At 34.0% G+C, this 14,063-nt stretch overlaps 1 protein-coding gene across 2 annotated transcripts in view; it reads right to left on the bottom strand.

Annotated features, from left to right (window-relative positions):
* Positions 1-2,829: 2,829 nt before the first annotated feature.
* MS3_00005362 (uncharacterized protein) overlaps positions 2,830-14,063 on the bottom strand; it is a 43,620-nt gene continuing 32,386 nt past the window's right edge. For both annotated transcript variants that reach the window (XM_051213421.1, XM_051213420.1), the window contains 4 exons: positions 8,548-8,661; positions 6,556-6,731; positions 4,679-4,868; positions 2,830-3,402 (listed from right to left, as the gene is read on the bottom strand). In XM_051213421.1, the coding sequence (XP_051069401.1) occupies positions 3,142-3,402; positions 4,679-4,868; positions 6,556-6,731; positions 8,548-8,661 (741 nt within the window). In that variant the 3' untranslated portion in view covers positions 2,830-3,141. The remainder of the gene's footprint in view (positions 3,403-4,678; positions 4,869-6,555; positions 6,732-8,547; positions 8,662-14,063) is intronic.

The raw sequence follows: 14,063 nt of genomic DNA, 5'->3' as shown, positions 1-14,063 counted from the left end.
CCGCTATCGATCAAGTGTGATAGTGTAGTGCGTGCTACTTATATTGACATAAGTAGTATATGATGTTAGTCGTGAGCAGAATGTCTGGCAGCAAAGAGACAAGAAGATCGAACAGTAAAGGATGAAAACAGAATGCAATTTGTATGAAAATGCAAGAACAATGAAGTCTGAGTCATTATGAGACAATTGATGGACATTTTGTAAATTATGTATTTACTATTGGATTGTTAGATTTTATTAACAAGTCCTGTAACTTTGTGTTAAATACATTCGATTGTCCCAACCCGTGTTCTGTTTACTACAATAGAACCGAGCCGCATATTGTCTTTACAGTACCTTTTTCTAACCGCGAAGGTAGGTATACACTAACTCTTCGGTTCAATTGTCGAATTGTGCGCCCAATACGGTTTTCTCCACAGCAGCAGCTTAATTCGTAAATACACATAGAAATGGCATAACCAGGTAATTTATCCTTTAGTTGGGGAATCACCATAGATCGGGTCGAATACGATAGACATAGGTTGGCTGCATTAAACGTTCTCTTCACTGCTCTAGTCAGTTTATCATATGGTACATCGCCAACTACATCTGTTGATTAGGTTCCGTCGTTTACAATATTACATAAATCAAACAGCAGAACTAACGAGAAGTATGAATTTTAAGTGGGATTGTTATGCTATAACGTAAAGGCTACTAATCGAATAAAAATCGTGAGAAAGTAGGATAGCTTGAGAGAACGAAAAGAAACGTATCAATATTATTCAGTTTGATATTTCGATTATTAATTTTTGATAACTCATTGATCACAACTCTTACTAGAAACGATCCACATATATCTTACATTAACCGATTACTAACAATATGAATTATCACGTTTACGGATATACTTCTTTCTTAATCACTACTGGGTACAAGGTGTCTTTAAAAACGTTTATCACAGCTCACATTTATTAAACGTTATGGTTTCGAAAGTTAGTTAATCAATAAATTATGCTCACTCAAACTAAGGACTTAATTTATAAAACTTTTACTATCTGATATCATAATTCAATGTATTTTTTGTAAGTAATCATTTTTACAAACATATCATATTCCTTGATACAAGTGTTCAAATGCCTCTCTCAGATAATATAGATCTTATTAAAACACAACCAGTTCGAAACAAACTATTAAGAATACGCATATTTGTTACGAAAATACACTTTTGGATAAAACATATAAATAGTGGTTCCGTTTAATTTCCAGTAAAACAAAATAAGCGACACTATTCGCACAACACAAGAAATTCATTATACTTTGCCAATTTTTTTGTGGTTGCATAAAATCTATTAATTTTCTGGTTAGTTTTGAAATATTGACTTATGAATTAAGAAATGAATCGTTCATCAGAGAACGGCAAGTTTTTTGAAACAAAAATTGTAATCAATTTCAAATTGAAATGTCAACAAACTACTTGTACATAGTTGAAGACTTTAGTGAATGAGATATCTGATGAATTTCTTGATCATTCAATGAAATAATTATTCAACATATCTAGTACAAACATGAACAGATTTCAATTCTAAACTATATTAATAACATAAATAAATAAATAGATATATTTGTAATATCCCAATGAGTAGAAAAATTAGATGTTCTGACGTTTCGTGACTTAGTGTAAGCCACTTCTTCAGAGAACAAATAACCAAATTAAAATTAATTTTACAATATTATGTAAATCAAATAGCAGAACTAATGAGAAGTATGAATTTTAAGTGAGATTGTTATGTTATAACGTAAAGGTTAATAATTAATTCTCTGAAGAAATGGCTTACACTAAGTCACGAAATGCCAGAAAATCCAATTTTTCTACTGATTGGGATATTACAAATATATTATTTATTCGTTTATAACAATCTACCCAATGCTCAGTTTATTCGAAATTACCAAATCGAACCTTGGTAAGGATACCTATATTAATAACTTTTAGACTTTATACCTATAACAAATATCTTCGAATGAATTGATATAGAAGCTCATTTTGCAAACCTGGATCATCAGTTATTTGAGCTGAAGGCATTTGTTGAAAATAAACGCATTTGGTTCACGTTTAAGTCGGCTAATACTGCTGAATAAACTGTAATAAATAAAGTCGAATATATGTCTAGAAAATCAGAAAACTGTTCACTAATCTCTTTTAGAAGGAGCTTTTTGTGGATATTATAGATCATGAGTTAATTGAAGCTAAACCACCATGGAAAACCTGGAATCACTGGACGACCGTTTCGTCTTATTGTGAGACTCCTCAGACGTGCGCATTCACAATCCCGCCTTGAGAGATTCAAACCCACGATCTATCGGTCTCGCGCGAGGACGCTTAACCTCTAGACCACTGAGCTGGCCACCATCCAGTGGAGTTAATATCTAACTTCAACTAATCCGCTAATCGTTTTTTTCATCGAAGTTTTAGATAATAATTTATATGTTATTTAAGACGTTCCTAAACTTGTCATAATTTCATGTTTTAATTTATGAAGTGAATAAACTTCACTGAGTATAAAAAACGTATCCGATTACGGACAAAAATCATCCAACGAACCAATGAGTATTAGTCAATACCAAACATATAATACATGTTGTCTTTAGACTTTACACAGCCAAATAATATGGAAACTGAATAAAACAGTTAATGTACTCGTAATTTTCAACAATTATTCAAATAATGTTTCTCTTACATCAATATTTTAAAAAGAAACTATTTTCAAACCCAACTAATTCCTCTTCCATCTCAAAGTCTTAACAAACTGCATATCTCATTTACCATCCCCCCCCCAAAAAAAAGCAATGAAATGAAGTTCTTACAAAATCTGTAATTATATTTTCTGTTCTTTTTTTTCTTTTAAAATGTAAATTGAAAGTATGATAGACATATGTGAATGGTACTTTATACTTTTTAATGGCACTTATCGGTTCTATGCACATACATATAGACAAACATATTTCTGAGTGTGTGCGCAAATTTTTAATGTAGAAATGTTTGTGTTTCTGTTCACACATTCATTAACTTTATGGATAATTGTTTATACTCGGTAGTACACTACATAATTGAATAACGTTTTATTTTCTATTTTTCTCTTTCTTATTACAAATTCCTCTATCACTTTAGGTAGTTAATGTAGGCAAATGAAACTTCTCTTTATTTTCATTTACGAAATGATGATTTTCATTAATTTGTGAAGATAGTTGATCAGAAAGTAGATTATAATCATGATTATAAACAAATTTTTGTTCTGACAGAATTCCTGTTACTGGTAATGACGATAAGGATGAAGAGGATGAAGTATCAAAAATAAAATTTTGTTTATTACTCATAGTAATCTCTGGTAATAATTGACTATTTGCTGATAATCTGCTATTTTTCACCTAAAACAAAGATGAAAAAAGTGACATACATAGAATGAATTTTAGTAGTTTTATTTACTAGAAGACTAAACAAGGTCAACAAATGATCACTTCATGCATTATTAGTTGGGAAAAAGCAAACTTCTCATTATACCATTATAAAGACGAGTTGTCTACTTTAGTGAGAAACAAACGATTAATAATGTTAGATTTGTCAAATCAACCATTATTGACCATTTGCTTTTCATACTTTTTGATAGAAAAGCAATGTCTGAGGATAGACTAAAGATTGAGGTAAGTGGAAACGAACGTTTAGTCCGTTTAAAGAGAATAATGAAGTTAAAATCTTAAAATACTGTTCGTTAACATAATCATCTAAGTTGATGAAAATTGGGTAGATTTATTCACATCAGAAAAATTACGTCGCAGTTCGAGCAGTCATTGTCTAAAACAGACTTGATATTATTCGAACAGTAGAGAAATATATTTCTATTCAAATAGTGACAAGATTTTATTTATTATTTATTTGAATACATAAATATTGGCACAAAGGGGCACCGTATACATATGCACCATACACGTCACTTCATTTATGTGTGAGCTGTGATGCTACTCGGATGCATAGACAGAAGAAGGTGGTTTTCTTAGGGGGCCGCTCCCAAGCCTTTGACCTAGAGGTCTAATCCAAAAGACAATGAAACAACGTTAGGAAATGCAGTTCCATGGTAGCCGGTGACCAGCGATTGTTCCATCAGGATCCTGGATCCCATATGTACCATTGGTTTGGAATAAGGGTTTTCCACCACCCCCTAGGTGGACCTTACGTGTCCATCAACCCGGTTAAGGCTATGGACATTGACTTTTTGTTCTCTCAATTTTGTAAACAACACCCCCATCACGATAATGCAGTGAGTAGGACTTCCGTGGGAGTGGCTGTATACATGTAGCCATGTGAGAGCATTTGAAGCGAGAAAGACGATTTTCCGCACCCTCAGCCGTACCAAGGCATTTGGGGGGGGGTGATAAGATTGGATTTATAGCAAGGTTTGAGATATGAAATCATAAGGAAACCTATGCTAATACAAAACAATTGTTAAATGTTCACTAGTTTTCAGGATTCCATTACATAATATTTATTTGTGATAAATCTCAATTTCATACTATGAAGATCCTAGCATATTCAAACTGATATCATATATGAACTTACATTTTCTTTCTATAATGGTTATTTTAAAAAATCTGTCATCCTTTTAGGAAAGAAAATAAAAGAAATCCCCTTTTAATTATGTACACTAACCTGCTTCAGTATTGTTGATGATTTACAAGAGCATCCTAATAAACGTTGATGTAATTCATGTATTTTAGATTTAAGAATATTTTGAGCAAGTATAAATTCATTATATTCTTTTGATCTTATATTTTCATATAACTGTTTCATTGTTTGTAATTCATTTTTAAAATGATTTTTTAATTCCTCTTCTTTTAAACTTAAAATAACAAAGAACAATTCAAAAATTTGTGAAATTCGATTTAAAGAATTAGATCATATATCAGAAGGGGTTTTGTAGAGATTGTAGCGATTTCAATAGTTGGATTCGAATCCCTCTAGCCGAGATCGTAGATGCGCACTACTGAGGAGTCCTACAATAGAACGAAACGGCCGTCCAGTGCTTCCAAGTTTCTCATGGTTAACTAGCTTCAAGTGACTCATGATCTCAACTATTGAAATTACTACAATCTCCACAAAACCCCTTCTGATATGAATCAACATATGCTCACTGGTGACTGGCTTCAAGAGGTATTTCCTGGAGTTCTAGTGAGGAGCAGGGACTAGTGGAGTTCAACCGGGTCTGTTGTGAGATAGTAACTCACTGATGACAATGGTGAATGAGTCGCTCAATTTCGTGGATTAGTTGAAGTTAGACATTAACATTGCTGGATACCAGAGCAGTGGTCTAGTGGTTATGCGCTCGCGCGCGACGCTGATCGGTCCTGGGTTCGAATTTCGCGGGAGGTGCGGGATCATAGATGCACTCTGCTGAGGAGTCCCACAACAGGACGAAACAGTCATCCAGTGCTTACAGGTTTCCCATGATGATCTAGCTTCAATTGACTCATGATCTCAACTATTGAAATTAGATCATGGTTATATTGAACGTGTTTTAATCCATATTAGTCTTAGTTTATTGAATTTTGAACTTTTTAGATAAATACATTAACATCGAAGTAAATAGTTCTATTTTTACTAAAATACAAATACATCAATTATGTTTTCAACACATATACTATTCACTGACTTGATCAGTTATGAAAACTAACTGTTTATATCATTACTAATCATTAATATTAAAACAAAAGAACTACTTGTCAGTAGTTTTTTTGCGTATTAATGAGAGAGGTGAATACATTTTTGTGATCGATAACGCATTATATTCTACCTAAAGAACAACCTGTCTTTTGAACTAACAAATGTCAATCTGCTGGTTAATAATTGTAAACACTGGTCACTTTTAATTCATTGTTAAGTAGTAATAAAGCAGTTGTCATAATATTTGCATGCTGAAATGTTTGTATCTATGAAAATGTTCAGCCATTTTTTATTATCTACTTTGCTATATCACTATCATGTAAAATATATCTTCTAAAAGACTACTCTGTACATGGTTTCTCTAAAAGTGTAAACTTATATGAAGATGACTTTTTAAATCACTATTGCCCGTCATAGACGTATTTATAAAAAAGACAGCTTCCTCGCTCTAATTTGACATTCTTGAGTAGTCGATATATGTGTCTGTATGTGGTATGGAACTATGAATTTTCAAATCCCTCAGCTATGTACTACTGAGTCCACAAAATCGAATGCTTGTACGCCTTATTTTTAAATAAAAATCCGTTTTTGTTATAATTTTATTCTTTTTGGCAAGTCTCTGTATCCCTGAATGATAACAATATACCTACAAAACATTAACTTTGAAATAGACTGGCTGAAGTTCTAATAGGACTTATTAAGCCAATGAAATTATATCTAAACTGATGAATTATCGATAATATCGGAAAGAATCCTACGACATAAATTATTCAGTAATTCACTGCCGATATATGCTTACACTCATAAACAAAATATTAAGAATTTCTACTGAATATTTATAAAACTTTATATGAATTGAAACCCACCTTAATTTTTCTTCATTTGCCAATTGCTCATCTTTTAACTGACTTTTAAGTTTAACATGTATCTGTTGAAAATCTGTTTGAGATTGAATAAATTCTTCAAGTAATTTATCATAATTGATTTGAGCTTTTTCCAGTTCAATTTGTTTTCGTTTAATTTCCTGTTCATATTTTGTTTTCTATAGGAAGTTAGATAAGTGGATGTTTAGTTAAAATCTGATATATAACTGATAGTCAATAAATGTAGTTATTTTAAAGATGACTAAAAAAGTAACATCGACCTAAATTCATAATAATGAAGAAAATAATTGTCCTTATAAAATATTTACTTATAATTCACCTCATCTATTAATTGATTGATAAGACTATATGAAAATAAAAGAAAATAAGATGAATTTCGTTTGCATGATAATATTATTAGGTTAGTAAAACTGAATATCATTGTGACTGTCTAACAGCAAATGAAATAGGTTGACATTCATCTTTACTTTATGACGCTTAAGATTACTCTTATTGATTACCCATGGATATTTTTCACAATTCAGTTAAATCTTTACGAATTGTAATACTTCAAAATGGTTGGTAGAAAGTTAGGGGCAGCCAAACCAAAACGTGGCATCAGTTCACAAAGTCACTAACTTCTAATCTGAGCCATGTTGGGAGATGTAGACTGCTTGGTTGTGGTCCGCGCGATTATCGTAACCAATGGTTGGAGACTTGGTGACATGGCTCAGAATCGATCACAATTGTGTAGGTGTATACACACTCTGTCTTCCCTTAAACTATAAGATTAAAATCGCTTCATATCTTTCTTTCTACGAACTAATTCTTTCTTCCTATACTATGTCCTTATATGCAATCTTTCTTTTATACTTTACCACCATTGAATTAACCACTTCTATGAATCCAGTTTTCATCTTGGTGTTCTAATGAGGTGTGGCAACTTGGACCGATGCATAAATGTGTCTGGTCCTACACTGTAACTGACTGACTGACCGACTATATACAGAATCTAGAATAATACTTTATAATAGTAGAACAGTTTTTGATAATCTGATCATGAAAGCAATTTTACAAAATATTTAAATCCATAACATCAAAATGTGTAATAGAACTAAGGTGCTACTGAATACTGATTTTAAAAATGTTTACAATAAAAAAAATAATGTTGATTATAATTGGAATTAATGTGCTGACATTAAATCATCCATTCAAATAACAAAAGGAAAAAAATTATTTTTCTATAACTGTTATATCTTTGAGATGGTTAGATTCAGTTAACAGGCTCAAATAGTCTCATACCGAATGACGAATGTAAGTTTATTTGTAATGTTTGTCTATTTCAAGAAACTTCACCTAAAGCACATTATTATAAAATAAGTTGATTTTGGGATCATGAGAATCCATTTTGAAGTAACATTTTACATTTAAAATTAAAGAAACATATTTTCAAAAACTTCTCTTTTTTCTTTGATACACTCAGCAAAACATTTTTCAGAATCTTAATTTTGTAACCATAATAGATAAACAACGGCGTCTTATCTCATTATGGTAGAATTCTCCATTCCTTTAAATAAAACTAATTTGCCATTAAAAAATTAATTATTAAATGAATAAAATTCAGAAACCATTGTACAGAAAATTTGAACTTCAAAGGACCACTAACTTTACTCCATTGGTCCAGGTTGTAGAAAAATATTGTTAAGTAAGTGTTTTTTCGTTGCCTAAACTACTACGACTACTACTAGTAAAAAATAACACAGTTAAACCTGTCCACATATTAATCTATCTATGGATTTAAATATAAACTGACAGACTGATAGGTCCTGGGTTCAAATCTCGCGGGGTGCGAGATCGTGGATGCGCACTGCTGAGGAGTCCCATACTAGGACAAAACGGCCGTCCAGTGCTTCCAGATTTTCTATGGTGATCTAGCTTCAATTGACTTATGATTTCAATCAGTGAAATTAAATATAAACTATTTAATTGGCATACTTGATCTATTTCATTTTCATTTATATGATAATTACTTTGTTCAATATATAATTTTTGATCAGTTTCTGTACTCGAATCAATCATTGCAAAATTCTTCATTTCATTATTATTTTTCTATTTAAAAGAGAAATAAAATAAAGAAAAAAGATTTTTATTTTATAAAAGGAAATAGAAAATTATATTTTTAGGGAAACACGCAAGAGTAGTAATAAAAAGGAATAAAATAAAATAATGAATGGATGAGTTTCGTGACAGTAGGCAACAAAACAAAACAAAAAATAACAATAATCATTTCTATAATTTCACATAAAAAAAATCAACAGAAAATTACCAACTTACTAAATTAACATAAGAAGGTAAGTATTTAAACGGATATATTGTCTTATATCATAGTTATGTAGCATTGTATGTATGTAGGCAATTTTCTAACTTCTTAAGAATGTAAGTAATTGGTATTACTTATTCAAATTATCACCAATATTTGTTTATCAATATTTAGGTTAATAAACACTACAGATGAATATTCACTTTTCGATTAACGGAATCAATTTTTGCTAGGAGTATAGAGTTTCTGATGGAATTAGAAATCGATTAATGGCAGCGATAAATGGAACGTTCAATACAACAAAAATAAAATTGAAGTTCACTAGTAGGAACTTATTTTTGTATCTATAAAAGATACAGTTCTTCTTCTGGTCACCTCTATGTGAATTTAGCAATTCATTTGCTCTTGTCGAGCAAGGTACATAAGCTATAACCGGCTGTTGTTTTCAACTCAGATACGAGAACATATCCCATTATTATTCTACAATGGTGAGAAGAAATCAGTTGGAAGTTCCGTTCTTGAACATCTTACCGACTCTAGTCATTCCACTGATCCACAGGTTGATTTTGAGGTTATGCATATAATTCGTCCAAATCTACATAGATTTCTTCCTATCCAACTCTTTAAAAATGAGAAGCTCTTGCCATTCATGAGATATAGCTAGAACTGTGCGTACAATCTTTACCATGGCCTTGAACTATTACTAATAGTATAATTCGCATTTGAAAATGTTCCTCTCTTCAATTATTTCTCATATCCCAATGAATTTATTTATAATCGTTTCTGATATCACTTCACTTCATTTAACTCATCTATTATCTGTAATTATCATAACAAAAATGTTTTATTTATCTTACTCCATTCACATAATAACCCGTTGTGAACCTATTAATTTTACAAGGCCTATTATTTGCACAAATACAATCTTTTATTGTTATTATTTTCAGTACGAAATCAAGTATAATAATCTTTCTATTGAATCATCATGTTTATTTGTTGTCCATATGTCCTTGCGGAGCTATTACTTACTTAGAATATCACTATAACCTGACTGTAGCTACTGCCTTAACGTGGTGGTCAGGTTTGTCTGAAACACATGTTCTTTTAGATACTATCATTTCAGATAGGTCCGTTTGGGAACGATAAGAGTAAAAGCAGCCACTTAATGTTCGAGGGCAAAGTAGTACTGCAGGTTCTAGAGTGTGGCGACGCCAAATGTTTCCCTCGGACAACCAGCATCTTCAGCAAAAAAGGTCGACAGTGAAAATATCATACAACACCTTAACCCATGGATTTCCGTGTCCGGGGATAAAGCCTATGGAAGTACAGAGTAAACACATTAAAAACTTTTCATAAGAAGGCCATGCGTGACAGGTCCCAAGCATTTATACCTTGGATTCTGCAGTCATGCTCCCAGGTCGGTAAGACCACCGGTGATTCAGCTCCCTTCTCAGGTTAATGAAGAAGAGATATTCTCCCACAGCGAGGGCAGCTGGGAAGTGACAACAGACCGAGACCACATTGTTGACGATCAAATCCCTGCCTCATTTTTTATTGGTTACTCCATCCCCATAATAAAACCTTTTTACGTATCTTTATCACCGCGCTCCACCGATGTCAATGATTCACGTTCATGAAATGTTTATCGCAGTATTCTGAAATCACGCTCTAATCCACATGTTGGAGCTTTTAATTTTTGAACTTTTTATCAGATAGTAACATAGGCTTCTCTAGCTAGGACTCTAGAACCTCACGCCATTGATGTGTGCCGCGCCTCAGAAATGCGTATACAGGATCCAAGTACAGTCACGCATTTGACATCACTTGTCAACATAAGGAATCGACACGAATTACCCTTCAGGTACCTGGAGATCCCACTGCTATTCCCTGTGGTCTCTCTGGTGTAGGTGTAGCATTAATTTCAAAATCAGAAAAGGCTCTTCTAGACTTAATTCCAACAGGCAGCCACTTGTGTGCTGTTCAACTAAACGGAATGGTAAGAACTCAAAAAAATAGAGACACAAGATGTTGCCTTTTCGTTGTCTTTGATTACTCTCCCACTGATTGCAGCTCCAACAAAGTTTGAGATCAATTTCATGAGAAGCTATCTAACCTTCAGAAAGCTAGACGCTCTAATTTAGAAATGATTGCAGTTGTTTATTTATTTATTTGAACACATAAATATTAGTACAAGGGGGCACCAGATACATTTGCATCACACAATAATAATGAGAATGGGAAGATATAAATTATGTAAGGTGCGTGTAAAAAAGAAAAAAAAGGACAATATAGACCACAAATTAGTGTATGGTAGTGAAATAGTAATAATAATGGGGTGATTTTAATGTTGATGTAGGTAAAATAAACCAGACTGAAACCCACTTTGTCCGATCTTACGGAGTTGCGGCTCGGCTACCAGATAATGGCGACCGTCTGTTGAAAGTGTGCGCAGATAAATGTCTATTGATGGCAAACACTAGCTTGAAATATAAGGAGAATCATTTTCTGAAGTTGCGACCTAGAAAATCGACTCATCGATGGACTCAAGTAGGTCACATCGCCATTACTCATCGCTGGAAAGGCTCTAAGGAAGATTGTCGCTCATTCTGGAGCACATATTTAGACTCGGATTATGGTCTAGCTCGAGCGCGTATTTGTCTGCGCCTTACCGGAAGTAAGAAGAAAGCCCTTTAGAGTTCAACTTAATGATTGTAGAGATAAGAATATATTACTGAAACAACTAGTGAAGGAGTAAGTCAACCATGAAATTTATATCGACCTCCATGTAGCTCGGCATAACATCCAAAAAGCTTTTGAAGCACAGTTATACCTGCTAGTAACTTAAACGAAAAGGTTGAGAAAGATCAGTTGATTTCAGCGGCGTCTACAGAACTGATAGATGCACGGAGACTCATCCCGTCTTACTCCGAATACGATAAGGGGAGGAGGAAGCTCAAATATACACTGATAAAAAGCGTACATGATTACCGTGAGTAGTGGTGGGTAGCGAAAGAAGAAGAGATGGAAAAAGAAGCAGGGATAGGTAACTGTAGGCAACCGTTAAGACTAATCAAGAAATGGGGTATTAAAACCCAGCTATAATTAAAAATGTCTCGGAAAAATACAGGACTATTATTCGCTTTCAACCCAAAAGATCGGACCGATAGGCCTAACATCCTAGGGGACAGTTCTACTGGCCTTCAGCCACACTCCAATTACCTACTAAATCCAAGCAACCTGACTGGCAAACTGATGTAAGTCTTCTAACTTTTAGTGAGGTAGAGGGGGCTACAAGTGATCTAAAGCGATGGAGAGCAGCAGAGTCAGACGAACCAACCTCTGAGAAGTTTAGGTACAGCAGTCAGATTAACTGAAATCTTATCTAGAATCTTGGAAGCGGACGTAATCCCATCTGACTATTCTCGATTGCTGATTGTCCCACTTTATTAAGAAATGACGAAAATCCTCCCGTAACAGTCACAAAGAAATCATTTTAAATACAACTGTCTAAAATATTCGTCTCAATACTTCAGAGACTAACGAGAGCTCACGAAGAGCAAAGCTGATATAACTAGACCAAACCTGGATGTGGAAGCGTAAACAAACTTTTCGTTGTCCAACTATGGTTGTATTCCTTGATCTTACTAAGGCGGAATCTGTTAACCTTGCAGTTCTGTGACAATGTCTGTCACTACTGGTCGAGGCATAGGTTATGGCGAACCGTGATCGAAATTAGTTACTTTAAGTGGTGTTTGTCACGGTTTTCCGCTTTTCCCATTTTTATTTAAATCTGTCATAGACATGCTTTTAGAAATAACTTTTATCGTCTGACTTTTCAGGTATTGATCTCCTACCAGTTGATTTACTTTGTGACGTAGATGATATCGTTCTGCTTGTTGAAGGCTCTGACAAAATGCAATTCTCTGACTACCTTAAGTAACAATGCAAACATGTTTGGGATGAGGTTTTCTTCCTCCAAATGAGAAATGTTACTTCTGGATTGACTTGCGTCATCGCCTGAATCAGTGATATGAAATTAAGTACTTGAACCCATCGGCCGCTCCAATTATCTTGAGAGTCTCATTAGTCCTGATAGTCTGACGAAATCTCAGCACGAATTCAGAAGACTCGACTGGCTTTTGCCAACTTGAGTCACTTGTGGCGTAAGCAAGATATCCGTCCTTCAACCAAAGAGTGAGCTTACTGCGCAGCATTTCACTCCGTTCTACTTTATGCATGTGAAACATGGCCATTAGGAGAAGAGGATATTCGTACTTTGCCAGTATTCGATCACGGGTGTCAACAAAGTATTGCTCATGAATTTCGGGAGCACCGAATAAACAATACCTGGGTTAGGAATATAGTACCAGATAAAGATAAGGGTAGTAAATCTTCATTAACTGAGGTAGTTAGGACATGTGTTACGTGGGGTCAACCACGCCCACCTTGACGAGTGTTGTCTAGTGTGGGAGTAGGTTGGGAGAAATATGTGGGAGACAAAACCAACGCATGTTACTATTCGATGAGGTCATTGATTACTGGCCTTAACTATGTTAACAGATACAAACTACCTGGTTGAAGTACGAGCGATTATCGTAATCAGTGAATAGAAAATTTGAATAAAGTGACTCAAAACGGTTGCAATGGCGCAGATGTATCCATTCTTTGTCTTCCCTCAAACCCTATGTTTCTATATTCCCCATAACGTTTGATCTTTTTATGTCACTAATTTATATTTTCTCGAATCGCACCTTTGATGGCTAATCTTTCTCATCACCACTGATACTGTTACCAACTCAGCTATTCAGAGACGTTACCTGATAAGTTTTTATTTCGCTATGCTGATGTGGTACGGTAACTTGATCCGATTTACACACGTACCAGATTCTACGTTTTGAATGACTGACTGAGTGACTCGAAATCGTGATACATCATTGGAATTATAGCTAGGGTCACTCAGTGTAACATTTAGAGACGTCAGTACTGAATTAGTCAAGACGTCACTATACTTCTTTTGGATTGAGTCTTAGTATACACAGAATACATCAGTCATCATGGTTGTTTCATTTCTCCTACTTTGGTTCCGTCAACCGGGTAGTATCATACCCAGGGAGTGGTTCATACCCAAATGCTTGGTGAACCATTGAACGTAAAAAAGTGAGACTCGTGGTTCATCGTTTGGACGTAGTTT

This window comes from Schistosoma haematobium, chromosome 3 (genome assembly GCF_000699445.3).
Source record: "Schistosoma haematobium chromosome 3, whole genome shotgun sequence".
Classification (NCBI taxonomy): Eukaryota; Metazoa; Platyhelminthes; class Trematoda; order Strigeidida; family Schistosomatidae; genus Schistosoma; species Schistosoma haematobium.
Note: the sequence above shows the minus strand (reverse complement) of the source record. Positions and strands in the feature narration are given on the sequence as shown.